We start from the raw sequence: 16,026 nt of genomic DNA on the forward strand, positions 1-16,026 counted from the left end.
AATCAGAAACCAAAGTATTGCCATGCGGTCTAGTTTGACAAGCCGTTTTGTGTGGTGTGAGAGTAGTAAGAGTTTTTAGCTTTCAATCCAGTGAACAAACATGGATTGTTGGCTCAATACTAGTACATTACTAGCAAAGGGCGATCAAGACTAAATACCGTCAGAGATTAAAAACGCCAAAAATGTCTTGTGACTGAAGCTCTCTCCAATTTCCCTGCCATCATCAGTGATTTGTGTGGTAACAAGCAGGGACATCCATCACATACTAGGTAAGCGTTTTATTTTTGTTTTTTAATTAGCATCAGTACTGTATGTTTTAGTCACCAAGAATTTAAAAATGCCAATAATGAGGTTAGCTGTAGAGATGCGTGGATAGCGAACTTTTCTTAGCCTTCTTTTCTGTAATTTTATTATCAATAAAAATACATGATTGCCATTTGCTATCATGGAATAGTCCTATGTCATTTCTGAATGATATGAGGCTAGCACGGAGGCTTCGTTGATTTTAATTAATTAATATTTACAATAAAATGATGTTTCCAACAACTAGAAACCTGTTTGAGGGACTATTTTTAGCCAAAAGTAAATATAATATATATATATATTTTTTTTTTTTATAATACTGTAACTTTTATAATTGTGTCCATCACACACTCCAAGGCTTGTGTGTTTTGTTGTATCATGTTATTGTACAGACCTTTTTTTCTGTTTTCATTTTATGACTATCTCAGTGGACTACATTGTTTGGAAAGGGGTACGCAGCTTAAAAAGATTGAAAACCCCGGTTCTAATGTGATTTGGTACAATGAATATCCTCTACTCAGTGATACACCAGCATCACTGTGACACATTTCCCAATATTTTCCCCAAAAGTGACAGTGAGTATTGGAGTATTGTAGAGAGTTCAGAAACAAAAGGTCAGTAAAAGCTGGCATATTTAAAAACAAACAAAAATAAGAAATGGTAGTTGGTTCTGAATCAAACATATTGACCCCCTCACTGAAGAAAATGTCCCCCTAAAATTTTGAGGGGGCCACATTGACCCTGAGTCTGTAAGTCCTGGAGCAAACACTGAACAGCACTCAGTACTACTACTGCAAATAGAATAAAAAATAATATAAAACAATTATGCACTTGCTCTTTTGAATGTCACATTTTACAATATATATATATAATCTTCCTACTAAAATATTTCTTAAAACAAGAGAGAGTCAGGTTACGTTGTTGAAAACAATGGGGAAACATATCCAGATTCTCATCTCGGGTATTAGAAGCCAAGGTGGTTGAGGAAAACTGGATTTCAGACATGGTGGAAAACAGAGTGATCTCAAACCCAGGGAAGCTGTCAGCACCCCTGCAGAGTCCCGAGGTGAGAGCACTGGCTTACACACTAACGTTTCAGTACCTGCTTTGTTATATTAGCAAGGCACTACTGTGTTATCCAAACACAGCCAAGGCAAAGTAAGAACTTCAGTTTTGTTTTAACAGGCAGAATTAGCTTTTGTTTAAAGCTGACTTTGTGAGAAACCTCTGGACCTGATTGTATAAATCTGTGGGTAGTTTATTTAAACAGATACTTCACTGCCAGCACATTTCTGAGGTAAAATTATTTTCTGAGGTAAAATGATCTAATGGCTGTAATCATAGACAGTTCATTAATTGGAACCCTGTGGTTGACCTCCAATCCCACAATCAAGCCAATTTCCTCTTTACACTAAAGAACTACAGAACAGATGTCAGCGAGCTACCAGAACAAAGGTCAGCCCTGCAGATGTCCAACTGAGCTCATTGGCGCTTGGATAGTAGGGTCCATAGCGCGATGAGGAGAAACAGTCATATTGAATCATCCCTAGTCAAGTAGGCAAACATTTAATTTCATTCATTAAAATCATGAAGACATTGAAAATAAAAGGTGTCTAAAGGTGTCTTACCAGGCAATGGGAGTGACAAACGGCTGGAGTTCCAGTGGGTCGTAGGCACGCGCAAAGGCCCAGCACACATAACAGGCAGCATCTCGGACATTGGAGCCCACACTGCAAGCACCCCGCTTCTCGTCATAGGTCAGGGCCTTCAGAATCACAGGAACCACTGTGTGGAAGGAATACAGGACTGTTAGACTTGCAATGAAGACTGGGCTTTAGTAAACTTGTTGTTCATTTGTATTTTAGACAAATGATAATATAATTTATTGTCATTGAAAATTAGTAAAGTATTTAAACTAACAAGTAACCGTACATTAATTTTGGACTCATCGTAAAAATATGTTTTGGCATTTAAAGTTAATTATGCATTAATTAACATTCAGGCAGCTTATTGATCATTTGGCTTGGATGCAAACCTAGGCTTTCAGTTAGAAGGTTTGAAAATTAGCTCACTGCACCACCAAACACAGCTTATTTTTCTTATTTGTACATCCGGATTTACTTAGTCTTAACTGAGTTTACAAGGAAAATAACCTTAGGGTAAGCAAATACACAATACATCAATAATTTGCTATATGCAAAGCATCTACAACTTCTGGCACTTTACTGAACACCTTTGTGATGGCCTAGATGGCAGGGACTTGTTAAAACATGAACCAGGGACTCCGGTACTGTAGCAGTACGACAAACTACAACAAGAATTGTGTAACCTGAAGAAACCTTTTTTTTTAACAAGGGTGAACGTTTATCTTTATGCACATTTTCTGACATTGATTTAAATAACTGTACAACAGCTGTATTTTGAATACTATGTTACTGACTCACGATAGATAATCTTTAAGTAGTTTAATTTAAAAACGAATTCAGTAAAGTAGACCAATGCAGTATGCTAACAGCACCAACTTTTATAAAATTGTTGAACTGCACAAAAGTTGGAGATTAATACTACCGGTACTTTTGCCTATCAAACAACTCGTATCAAAACTTTGGATATTTCTAAAAAAGCCGTGATGAATGCATATTTTGACCACATTCACTCCAAATACACCTTTCAAGGCCGTGCCAGCTGCCCTCTATTTAAACATTTACTGCTGGAACAAGTTAAATACAAAAGACAACCTTCCCATTTGACACAGATTTAACCCTTCCGCTACAGCGCTGCTAGAAATCATTCATATATGAACGATGATGTAATGGAGACGTTAGACGTCCATTTTAAGCCATTTTAAATAACCATTGGTTGCTTACCAAACGGCTGACATCTCCAAAGGCTCCAACAAAAGTTAGATAGTCAGAAAGCTAGACAAGTGAGTTTGTTTCGTGAGATTCGGCAATCACAAGTACCAGAAATCATACTAAATCGTCCAAAATGTTTATAAACCCCAAAATAAATTAACAATATATTAATTGTAGTGAAATATTCATAGAATAAACTTTACAGATGACTCTCCAATCAAAATGCATTTCACTAAAGCCGATAGAAATAACTTTTATTATGAGGTGCAGCACTTCAGTACGTTAGGTTTCGGTTCTCATTACTGTATATCCAGGATTTTAAAGCGCAGCATTACCAAAGACCATACAAAATTGCTTTACATAACCAATTTTTTTACAGAAAATGTTGATGAGTTGACAGATCTATCTGATGGCAAACTTCACATTACACACCTGGTGTAAAATGAAAACCAGACACAGTATTTATAAAACTCTTTCTGATCTTGGTTCCTGAAGAGTTGTGGCTACCACTGATACTTTTACAGTTTTTAAGTAGGAGATCACTAAATTACACTTATGGAGACATTTCTAAAAATACTTGAGTACATTTTAAAACGTATTTTTTATTTTCAAACTAGGTAATCGTAGGGTATATTTCATCATAGAGTGAAAACATTATTCTCTTAATAATCTTCAGATTCTAGGCTGTTTAGAAAGGTATAATACCGTGTACTTTCAGTGGATATTTGTCCTGATACACAAGCTGAAAGTCACGTTATGTCAGTCAGACCTCAAACAGTAGAATGTTCACCGGAGTGGTTGGGTTAAGCTTGTCATTTCTTTTATGTTCTTCCCTGGGTGAGGTTGAAAAAAATAATGCACTGTTGAAATAAGTTACAAGTGCCCCACAGCAGCGTTTAAGTTGAAAAACGTGTTTGATCGAGACAGCAATCTGCAGTACATGTGACTCCAATTGGCTCCACTTTTACTTTCCGCTTTCAAGATCCAAGGTGCAATGCTGTTTTGGCTACAGGCTTAAAAGTAATTGTCCCCTTAGTTCCCTCCCTTGTGAAAAGGTCAGCAACACAATAGGTTGCCTTATAACTATACTACAATAACGCGAACCTCTAAATTCTCCACAGCACAGACACTAAAAGCTGTGGAACAGGCTGAAGGAGAAGAGTTCAGGAATCTCCTGCTTAAATTGCCTTCAGTGAGAAGACAGCATCAAGTAAGTGGCGTGATCAAAAGATAAGGGAGGCTTCAACAGCCTGGTGTGTCAGGTCAACCTCACCTTGTGTAAGCCTCCAGTTCTTTATTCAGAACAATTCAAGCAGTCTTTTGCCTTGGAAACATGGGGCCTACTGTGGTGTTTCCACGATGGTTTGTAGAGTATAAATTGCATTTTGAGATGGCTTTGAATAGAATGATATAACATAAAAGACTTCCTGTTGAAATCATTGAATATCTCGTTATTTATGGTCATCTTATACTGTACCATCTAAAGGTTAGCAGTATTGTTCATATACCATAATGGAGCAAGCAAGACTAGAGAAACTTCACGGTCTTCCTCATAACATTGGTGCTAAAGCCCCAAGTGCAGTGGTGAAGTGCAGATAAGAATCGCCAATTACAATTAGAGACAAAAATCAAGCAGAAATAAAAGATTACAAAATAAAAATATAATAAATAATAATAAATAATATCAATTTCGATTGACAGAGCACCGGGTTTGGAGAGAGGAGATAAACAATACATTAGAGAAAGACTAGCAGGAGCAGGCCCAATAGAGTCAATAAGAAAAATCTTGGTTAATTCTGAAGTACTTTATTTTTATTACCTAGAAATTGGCTTCCAATGCAATCTGCAATCCAATAAATCCTTCTATCTAAATAAATGGAGCCTTCAATCATTAAACCCTGCTGTGAGAGGAGAAACATACCTGCAGAAGGCTACAGACACGCTCCAGGTAACAAAAAGGCAAAGTCTGCTCAGGGCAAGTCATTTCTTTTTTTTTTTTTTTTTTTTACCATTATTATTGGAAGAATGCAACACTGGGGTCCCGAGTGGCGCATCCGGTAAAGGCACTCTGCCCGGAGTGCAGGATGCTCCCTACAGCTTGGAGATGCCACTGCCAACCGTGGATGGGAGTTCCCAAGGGCACGGCGCACAATTGGCCAAGTGCTGCCCGGGCAGGGTAGGGGTTAGGTCAGCTGGGGAGTCCTCGGCTCACCGCACACCAACGGCCCCTGTGGCTGGTTGGGCGCCTGCAGGCCAGCCTGTAATCAATTCAAAACTGCGTGGTCCTCTGATGCTGTAAGTTCTGAATATGGCTGCACAGCAGAGTGAAAAAAAGCAGACAGCTGACATCACTCGTTTCTGAGGACACAAGTGCTCGTCTTCGTTAGTTCGGGGGTTGCAGCGGTCAGCCAGGTTGAATAATAATTGGACATTCCAAAATTGGGAGAAATTAGAAAATGAATACAAATTATTGTTATAAAAGAAACAGAAAAATGCAACCCTCAATTAACACCAAGAGTTTGAAAGAACCTGTTTTTTGGGGGGTTCACTTTTCCAACACAAACTCTTCCCATTCACACGAAGACTTCCTATAACTTAGGATAAACACTTCTTATTAGAAGACTGGTTACTTGCTGCGATTAGACATAAATGTAGCCTGGTGTTTTGGCAAGTTGGGACTTGCCTTAATATTCATCCAGAAGCACTGTGCTTTACTGTATTGCCACATGTAGTAAATAGCGAAAAATGTTGCAGTCCATTCACTTCTGCTCTTTAGTCTCATACTAAAAGTGCTGGCAACAGGGGCTGTACGGAAAGACAAGATCATGAAGACCTATTGCACCGACCCACTCCCCCAGCTGTATCGTGGGGCCTGCTTACTGTTTCTGCATAGAGACATAACCGCAACCAATAATGACCTTAAATACTGTGAGGTCCTTGCTGTCTTTCTTTAGGTAGTTTAATTGAAAACCAAATCCGAGGTTAAGTACAAAACCAAGAGGTATTCCCAACTGATATGGATTTTGAAGTCGGCATTTTTTTTTTGTTCTTCCCTATGAAAATAAATATTGTGAGGCAGAACAGCATTTATTAAACCGGTAAGTGTAAATCTGAACGTTCTTAAACAAGCTACTTGCAAGGCAAACATGTTGTTTGCATCTAGTATATTGCAGGTTATTATGAGGTAGTTTGGCTGCACAAAAGACACAACCACAGCCAGATCTGGGCTGCCTAAACTGTGTTGAAAGTATTAAAAGTGTTACCATCCCTGCTGTTTATTGTGTACACTCTTCAGAGTATGTTTTACCTCAGGCCCTTCTTTAGTGTGGTGGAACACAAACAAGACTTGGGAGTTTCCCCCGGCACCTTGATACATTCTAGCCTACAAAAAAAAAAAATGTACAGATTTCGGACTACGTTTTAACTCAGGCCCTTCTTTCACCACGTCCAAACCCTGCATTCACGACCCCTTCCTCTGTCGAGAATGAAGCACAGCAATAACAAGCAGCAGGGCAGCGAAGTCGTGCAGCTCTCTAGGGCTCGTGTTGACAGAACAGACGTTTAAAACAGACATGGTTATACAGGAGACAGAAAGTTACATTTCCACCTAGTGGGCCAAGAATAAATGTGGTGCATCTTTCTTTCTCTAATGTAAGGTGACTCATCCCATCAGTTATAAGTGCAGCGCCCATCACTTCTCTTTTGTAAATCCAGTTGTGTACAGTGAGCCACTTTGTTGTGGCACATGGTGGATGTTTGTGAGAAAGCACAGGTACAAAACGGCAAGACAAAGACCTGAGCTCAGGGAAGGTGCTAGAAATGCAGGCCATATAGGGTTGATTTTCTGTTCTGAGATAAATAAGTCTCAACACCAAGTTTTCAATAGTGCACCACATTATTGAATGCGTATTAATGTGAATTAACCTGTAAAGCACATACATTTTTACTAGGATGACAAACAATTATTTTGTCCAAATACTTGGAGGCATGTACCAAAAGCACAATTATTATTATTATTATTATTTTTTTAAATAACAGTGTATTAAGTTACATAAGACGTTGTAAAGCACTACAACTGAAAACAGTTCCCAAGCAAATGATAAGCAGGCAGTTTTGTCAGAACATTTGTTTACCTAAAACATAGGTCTCTTTTAGCATTAAAAAAGCAGTGGCAAGATTCTAAGACTCAGCAATATCTGAATAAGAGTGTTGTGTATAAGATTAAGCTAATTGCTTAAATATGTGGATGTTTTTTTGATTCTGATGGTCAAACACTGACTGAAAAGTTTGCACTTTGTTCTTTCTGCAGTTTGTCAACTGTAATAGCCTGTTATGTAAATAAAAGTGACCTGTTGGTTTTCACTCTACTTTGGTGCTTTCTTTTCATCAGTGTGCAGATCTGTGTGGGGCTTATATTGGAGATTGATGCACCTGTTCTATTGCTTGTTGGACACTGTTTTCAAGGTGCAGTTAACTGCACTACTCCATTATCTATAGATCTCTTAATAACCCATGGAAACAATATAGCCACACACACCCATATGAGTATGTTTCTCTTGAATTGGCAGCTTTAATGTTTGGGCTTTATACAGACGGAGAGCTGGGACAGGGTTGACCTTTGTTGTCCTTGCCAAGATCGCATATACCTGACCCCCAAGACCATTGCATTCTCAGGTGCGGTAATGTTGTCAAGTGATCCGGGGACGTGACTTTAAATCTAAAATAAAAAAGGTAATATTCTGTTGGGCTGGATTTGACATGTGACTGGCAACACCCTGCTCCTGCCATTTGATTATAAAAATGTTTTCATGTTTTTATCTGGGCGTTGGGAGCAACTGTCAACAGGTAGTAACATTAATTCCCTATAACTGCTTATATGCGGAGTAGTTTGTAAATCATCAATGGAAAGAATTCTACTTGAAGCTGTTACTGTGCCTTTAACAATGACAACTTGAAACATTATGGCCTTGATGGTGAAGGTCACAGGTTTAAGGCATTCCCTGTTTCTTAATGGCCAAGCACATCATCATGTATGCTTTGTATCTTTTTTGCTGCCGACGCAGTGCTTTGCTCTGTTATTTTTCAGTAATAATATAATATCTTTATTTTTTTATATAGTGCCTTTCATAGTGGACCACAATCACAAAGCATTTTACAGAGGTAGGATGTGAACTGCGCATTATATGCAGTCACTTACAATAGGACATTGATTTAACATCTCATCCGCAGGATGGAGCACAGGGTCACACAGTGAGTCGGTCAGTGGCAGAGGTGGGATTTAAACTGGTGACCTTCTGGTTACAAGCCCTGGATTTTAACCACTGGACCACACTGCCTCCTTAAGGATTTTAGCTGTGGTTGCTAGGCTGCAATGGGGAACTCGCCCAGTTTGCCTAAATAAAATGCCTAATTAAAATGCTACAACAATCTCTAAGGATGTGGACGATAATCTATCTAGGTGTTGTTTTGCAAGCGATGATTTTTGCTTTAAAAAATACGAAATGGAGCGCTGGTTTAAAAAGAAAAGCACCGGGCTCCTGAGTGGTGCATCCAGTAAAGGCGCTCCGTGTGGAGTGCAGGATGCGCCCTATAGCCTGGAGATCACTGGTTCGAGTCCAGGTTATGCCATCGCCAATTGTGGCCGGGAGTTTCCAGGGAGTGGCACCCGGGTGGGGAGGGTTCAGGTCGGCACGGTAATCCTTGGTTCACCGTGCACCAGCAACTCCTGTGGCTGATAGGGCGCCTGCGGGTCTGCTGTAGAAGCCACTCAGATCTGTGTTGTCCTCCGGAACTATGGGTCTGGTGGCTTTTGCTGTAGACCTGCAGTGCGAAAAGAGAGGCTTGGCAGGGCACATTTCGGAGGACATGCGTGTCTGCCGCCATTTCCCGAGTCGGCGCTGGAGTTTCAGCGGTAAACCAGGATAAAAAGTAATAATTGGGCATTCCAAATTGGGGAGAAAACCGGGGTAAAAAAATCATTGGCGATGACTAAATGTATAAATACAAATAAAAAAAAAGCAACAAAAAAAACACCTTGCACTGATGAGGCAGCGGATTCTTCTGCTGCAGGCAAAAAATGTTTGCCGGACCCGTTAAATGAAAACACAAACGATAGCAGTGAAGGGAAAGGCAAAAAAAGATACATTTCAGCCAAACTGAAGATTTACCCATGGCTGGAGTTTAATAACGGTGAAATGAGTTGTCCAGTCTGCACTCTCTATGCAACTGTAAAGTTTACTAGCCACTGTTACAAAACGTCTACATTATTGAGACATTCTAGTGGCAGTACACACAACGCAGCTTTTAAAAAGAAATGCAAAGTAGAAACTTCACGTCAGGCAATGGCAAAAGCACTGGAGAGTGCTCTGTCTCAGTGATGAACAGCAAGAACACATTGCAATCACTTTGGTGGAGGTTCCTGATAATTCAGTGACGGCCAGCCCTGTGATTGGTTTGATTTTAGACGAGTCAACAGACATCAGCAATAGTAAGAGGCTTATCACTTATGTCCGGTACATAGCGAACAATAAACCTTGTACAAAATGTTACAGTCATGTTGAAGTTATGGATGGAAAGGCAGAAACCATTTTTCAAGAAGTTAACAAGTTACTTAGCGAGAAAGGCATAGATAAGAGAAAACTTGTATATTATTGTAAAACTGAGATTTAATAGTTGATCCTGGTGCCTCAGAGCAGGAATTCTTTAACTCCCTTGAAGGTAATAAGTTTAAAGGAGACAAGCTGTTTGATTGCCACACTCAAAACCCAGCTTTTGATAATGTGAAGAGCAAATACGTAAGCTCCTTAATTGATGAAATTGAGCGACGTTTCCCTGCTGATACCATGAATCTTCTCACCTGGTTTTCTGTTTTAGAGCCAAGGAGAGCACTGGCTGCAAAACAACTGAAGAAGAGTTTAGCCAGTATGGCCAGGAAGAGCTTGATCGTCTACTGAAACACTTCACCACTACTGTATGTGCAGAGGTAGCTATATCAGAGTTGAAAGATTATGGTCTCAAATGACACGTACTCATTAATGTCTTTTCAACAGTTTGCAGAGACTGTGCTGAGTGAACATAACAGAGTCTTCCAAGAGATTGAAAAGCTTGTCCAAATTGCAACGGTCATCCCTGTTGCAAGTGTCTCCTGTGAGCGTGGATTCAGTACTAAGAATAGAGTGAAATCTAAATTCTGAAATTCGCTGAAAAATCATAACTTGACAAGCCCGATGATCATTTCAGAACTAGGCCCTTCCAGAGAGAAATTTGATTTCAGCAGGGCAGCTGCAAAATGGAAACAAATGAAAAAGAGAAGAGGGCAAACAATGAAGCTGTAAAATAAATTGAAGAAATTAAGGATGTACATAGTTTAGATGTTTACATTTCAGCGAACGAAAGGGTGGGACGGGGCTGGAGATGCCTAGTGAGTGCTTTGTTGATATGCAGGGACTTTTTTTCGGCTTGTCTCGGCTCCTGTCACTCCCACTCGGCCATTGAATGGTTTTCTCAGCTTTTTCCGGAGAAAAAACGACTAGAAACCCGTTTTTTTGATGATGTCAACCGGATGATGGACCGGATAGGAATAATTGCAATGTCAGACCAGGTCCAACATAGGACCGCACAGGGTTAAACCCGTTTGACTGTGGAAAAAAAATACTTTTAAACAGCGCGTCTAAAATTAACTGCGCGTGTGAAAATAAATTGTACCTGACGCGCCTGACACGCACTTAATAAATGGACTGCAAAGGGTTAATCTGTAGGTGAAGTTTATCATCACTGTCCAGCTCCATTCCCAAAAGGAACAAACAGTAAAGTCCAGTAACAGTAACAGTAATAGAAAATATGCAGCCATCTCTCAAGGCCTATGTTTCCTGGAAGCATGGCAGGAACACTGGATAAACTTTAAGCCAGAAAGCTTTCAGCAGGAGCCAATTAGATCTCCACATTCAACATAAATCTCCCCATGCAAATAAAGAAACAAAACAATACTGTAGTAATATAAACGGCAAGCCACACTGTTGAAATGCCCGTCTGTTTATTTTACAACTGTCTTGATTAACTGCACACAGTTTGGGAAGGGAGGTGAACAGGTTATTAACAGGATGTTGGAAAACACTCAGACTCAACAGCACCACATAATACCAGAGTTCCACCCGCCTCCACAATTAAGTTGATTTAATTTATTTTTCTGCTTAATTCACACAAGAGAACCCAGTAATTGAGTTACAGATACTGGTGTCTTACATACTTTTATATACTGTAATTACTGTGAATGAGTGAGTCTTGTATACCTTATTATTATTATTATTATTATTTATTTCTTAGCAGACGCCCTTATCCAGGGCGACTTACAATTGTTACAAGATATCACATTATACATTATTTCACATTATACAGATATCACATTATTTTTACATACAATTACCCATTTATACAGTTGGGTTTTTACTGGAGCAATCTAGGTAAAGTACCTTGCTCAAGGGTACAACAGCAGTGTCCTCCACTGGGGATTGAACCCACAACCCTCCGGTCAAGAGTCCAGAGCCCTAACCACTACTCCACACTACTGCCCTACGAATACCTTACGAACTAAGTCACCCCTGGAAAAGAGATTTTAACACAATGAGATTATTTGCTTGTAACTTCCTTTAACAGAGTTCTAGGGGTTATTACACTGAACACCATTTTTATTTAAAATGTTTTAGTTTGTTTTTGTATTTGTTTTGACAATCATTTATTTAACATCAGAACCAGCTTTAAAGCAGGCCTCAGGCCTGAAATCTAACAACAAATGGCTACCAACACCCAGTACAAATATTCATCCCAATGCCCCCGGGTAAAGACTCATTCTTTCTGGGTGTTTCTTAAAACCAAAAAAACAATAACTCTGGCATACACCCATTTGCCCAAATGAATCATATTTGTCACAAGTGTCAATGTCATTAAGTCAAATAAGCTCATTTAAACAGAGGGTGTTCTCTGTGGCACACAATGCTGCAGTTAAGATAATGAGTGTTCTCAGACATTCCGTTCCAGAGGTAATGCACTGATCTCATTGAGCCTTACCAAATCTGAACCATGCGTTTGGAAACGCACTCGTTTTACATGTGAAACACCCATTCTCTTGAGAGACAGCTTTACCCCCCCCCCCCTCCCCTCCCCACCCACCAGCATGCCTTTTTTAACCAGAAGCCCCCTCCAAGATCCACCGTTATATATGACTGAAGACCAGTCATAACCCAACTTCTAGTGGCTTTAAAAAAAAACATTGGTGGTATATCAGATTTCTTTGTAAGTCAAGCTGTCAACTTACTGAATTTTAGCCTTCTGGATTCAGGAGAACCTAAAATGGAATTTCCCTATAAACTCAAATAATCTACAACAGTTTACATGTGGCAGACCTCAAGAACCAGCTCAAGCATAATCTTGTATTTGTGTCCAGAGTAACTGTCTCACTGCTGTACCAAAGCTGACCTCTTCATTCTGGAAGTTAGTGGCTCAGGGAGCATTGTATCTCTGGCCTATTTCATTACATAAGATGGCTTTTGGCTTATAGGAATGGAAAAACAAAAACAAGCATCAAGAACTGAATAATCTGCATAGCAGCCTACTTGCTGCTCTTCTATCTACCTACCAATTTCAGCTTTAGTCACAATGGGGAAGACAGCTGATCTGAAAGACATGAACCCAGTCTCAAGAGCGCTTTTCAGTGCTCCAAATGTGATTGGTACTGTGGCACAGTTTCAAGAAACTGCCTGGAAAAGCAGAAATTAACATCAGTTTCACAACACTGTAAAACATAAATATGACGTTGTAATACCAAAAGAAACATATTCAAATCCAGTGAAAAATCTAAGACAATTGAGATAAATCGGACTGAAACCTGTTTGCGTGTTTCACACCTGCAACAGGCTTACAGTATTATACCGTTGAATGACAAAGGCACAGCTAGTTTGAAAATACTGGTGCACCTTTACACAAAGCTGCCCAAGTAACTTCTGACACACCTATCTTTACCAGAACGCTCAAATAGTAAAGTTAATTGCCGATACTGTGTGTTAATAGTACAGCACACAGAAAGAAACTGGAACTTCTTGTAAATTACAATTCTTATAATGATTTAGAGAGACTCCACCACTCCCAAATGAATTTGCTTGGAATCACAACCAGCAGAACAGAATCGCTTTGATTATTAAAAGAACTGTTAGGGACAAGTATGAATTAAAGCCAAGCCCCCAGGTAGCACTTAAAATGCTGGCATCATACAGCCAACTGAGCTTTACAAAATCTACAGCACAGAAGAGCAACACTTCAAGATATAGTCAAGGGTATGTATAAGTCCCATACGGTTATGGAGATATGGGCGCAAAAAGGTTACAAAATATGAAATAATTAAGTCGACAGACCTTTTGGAGTACAACTGTTTAAAAGAGGGTTTATTGGTGTACTCACATTTTTCAAAGTTGTTTTTCTGTATAATGTTTAAAAAAAATATTCCTTAAAACATTATTATGAACTGTTAGTATTGCTTGTCCATGTTTTATACTAAGCTTGTACTTTGGTAATAAGGACATTAGATACAGTATGGTACTATTTTGTTTCCTGTTGCAACAGGAAAAGGAAACAAATGGTTCACAAATGTAATAATGGGGACAAAAAGAACACTAGAAAATATGTGGCAGTTAATAGGAATGCTTCTGCTCATTAGAATAGGCAGCACATATCACTCATGAAGGATGACTACAATGGAAACAAACAGTAACTGATATTGTATCCACACAATATGTTTGTCATCAGCATTTTTTGTATCAGAAGTGTCTTAAAAGTGTTTAAATAAGCTCCTACACTTTCTTCTCAAACTCATATGTTTTATTGAAAGCAAGCGTCACACTCTATAATGTGATGCCTCTCCAACAACCAAATATCATTCTGAGTCAGGTCTTCTTCCATTAGCAACTTGTTACAGTTCATGCAATTTCCATTACTGAAGTGCAAGGGAGCCTGCATACTGCGCCTCCCACCTCTTGCCAAATTGCACTAGTGGTGCTGCACTCAATTTAGCTTTTCCTGTGTTCTCACTGATAAGAGCTATTGACAAAGATTGTATTTTACATATGAAGATCTTATCGCAGTTTTTCCTTATTTTTGTACAGGCCATCAGGTACAAATGGGATACACCTGACGGAATTAGCACCCATCCTGTCGGCATTCCTTTTGTAGTTCAGTGTACTGTTGTGAAATGGTCTTCTGCTGCCACCATGTCTCTATCAAACCTTACCAACTTAATACTGAAAATCATCCAGGCTTGGGATTAGTGCTATCCTGTCTACAAAGGTTTATACTGTCTTATTGTAGTCATCTGTAGTGTTAACCAAAACTTCCTCCCTGCAACATAAAGCTAGTTTAGAGATGTTCCTGTTTGAAAATGGTTCCTCATTAACTTTACTTGTGAGGTGGTGTCATCAATAACAGAACCATTGTCCGGTGGGACAATCCTAGGCACCAATAATACACACCAAAACAATTGCCTACTGCACTATACTGGTCAAGTCTGGAGTTTTACCTCATCAAATACACAGTTACCATTATATGAGAATCTATGAGAAATGATGGCAAGACATATTCTGTAAGATTTACTAGAATTATTTTGCTTTGTGTACTTTAGGAATACAATCAGAAAGTATTTACTTTAAGTATAATAAAGAAAAAGATTAAAAGCAAACAGGAGACCATTTCTTCCATCGCCTGTTTTAAATGTGTGCAGGTCTGCTTTTGACTCGTGCTTTGAGGGGCTTCAGCACAATATGCAAGCTGTGAGGCTGAAAGATAACGTTTTCAGCTCCATTCAGTGTTAACACAAAGATAATAGAAAGCATTGTTAACGCTCATTACACTTGTTCAGTAACAACACTTGGGTGCCAACGGTAACTGGAGTGTTCTTTCAAATGTTCTCTATTATGCAAACACAAGGAGCAGCTATTGAAACCATGTTCCATCGTAGTCGCAGGGAATTAAATCTTCTTTTTGATACACTCAATTTCAATTCCAAACTTTAAGATACCCCCCCCCCCTCGACCCCGAAACTTATTACGACAGGCAAGATCTGTCAATCATACTTCTGATTTTTGGTAAAGCTTGTAAGTAGAGAAACATTTTCAGCAAGTGTTCACTTCCCTTAGGGGCTTATGCGATCAATCTACCATATATATATACCGACGGCATAAAACATTGCTGGATTTATTTTATACCATTATACAACACCACAGATTTTTAAAACGGCAATTAACTTTAGGTATCTGAAAACTATTTGACATACGGTCTCCTTAACTATATAACCATTGCCAGGATTGTGCATAATTACTTCAGTGTTCATTTTGTCCTGTTGCTTGGTGAATTGATACTGGTATTTCTCTTGTTACAGGTCTCAATATCTAAAGCTGACACTGAAAGCGCTAAACAAATTACTTTACATAAGCTTTCAATAAGAATGACCATACTTTAGTTGGATAGAAGTTCACCAAGCGAAACTAGAACATTAAACAAGTGAGGGGAATATGAATGCCTTACACAACTGGCATGGTAAACTATGGCAGCCTTTCAAAAGAGATACTTAGCGAATGTAAAGCACAATACTGAGAGCACTATCAAGATGGTAATGGTGGGTGAATACACCAGCAGGGGGGTATTATTTATATAAAAATGTTGAAAGTGATTGCTACAGGAAGAGACCCACTTTAATACAACATGAGGAGTAACCTCTAGTCACCAAGTATCAGCAACATTTACTGTACACACATGCTACAGATGCCTAAAAAACAGATAGAAATCAGCCACAACACAATGATCAAAAATAAACAAAGTACTGTAGCAA

The 16,026-nt window shown here is 39.1% G+C and overlaps 1 protein-coding gene across 1 annotated transcript in view; it reads right to left on the bottom strand.

Moving 5' to 3' along the window:
- The window catches only part of tbcd (tubulin folding cofactor D), a 137,661-nt gene that overhangs the window by 80,315 nt on the left and 41,320 nt on the right, over positions 1-16,026 (bottom strand). The window contains exon 15 of the mRNA XM_034040536.3: positions 1,932-2,088. Within this exon, the coding sequence (XP_033896427.2) occupies positions 1,932-2,088 (157 nt within the window). The remainder of the gene's footprint in view (positions 1-1,931; positions 2,089-16,026) is intronic.

Source organism: Acipenser ruthenus, chromosome 19 (assembly GCF_902713425.1).
Source record: "Acipenser ruthenus chromosome 19, fAciRut3.2 maternal haplotype, whole genome shotgun sequence".
In the NCBI taxonomy this organism is placed as follows: domain Eukaryota; kingdom Metazoa; phylum Chordata; class Actinopteri; order Acipenseriformes; family Acipenseridae; genus Acipenser; species Acipenser ruthenus.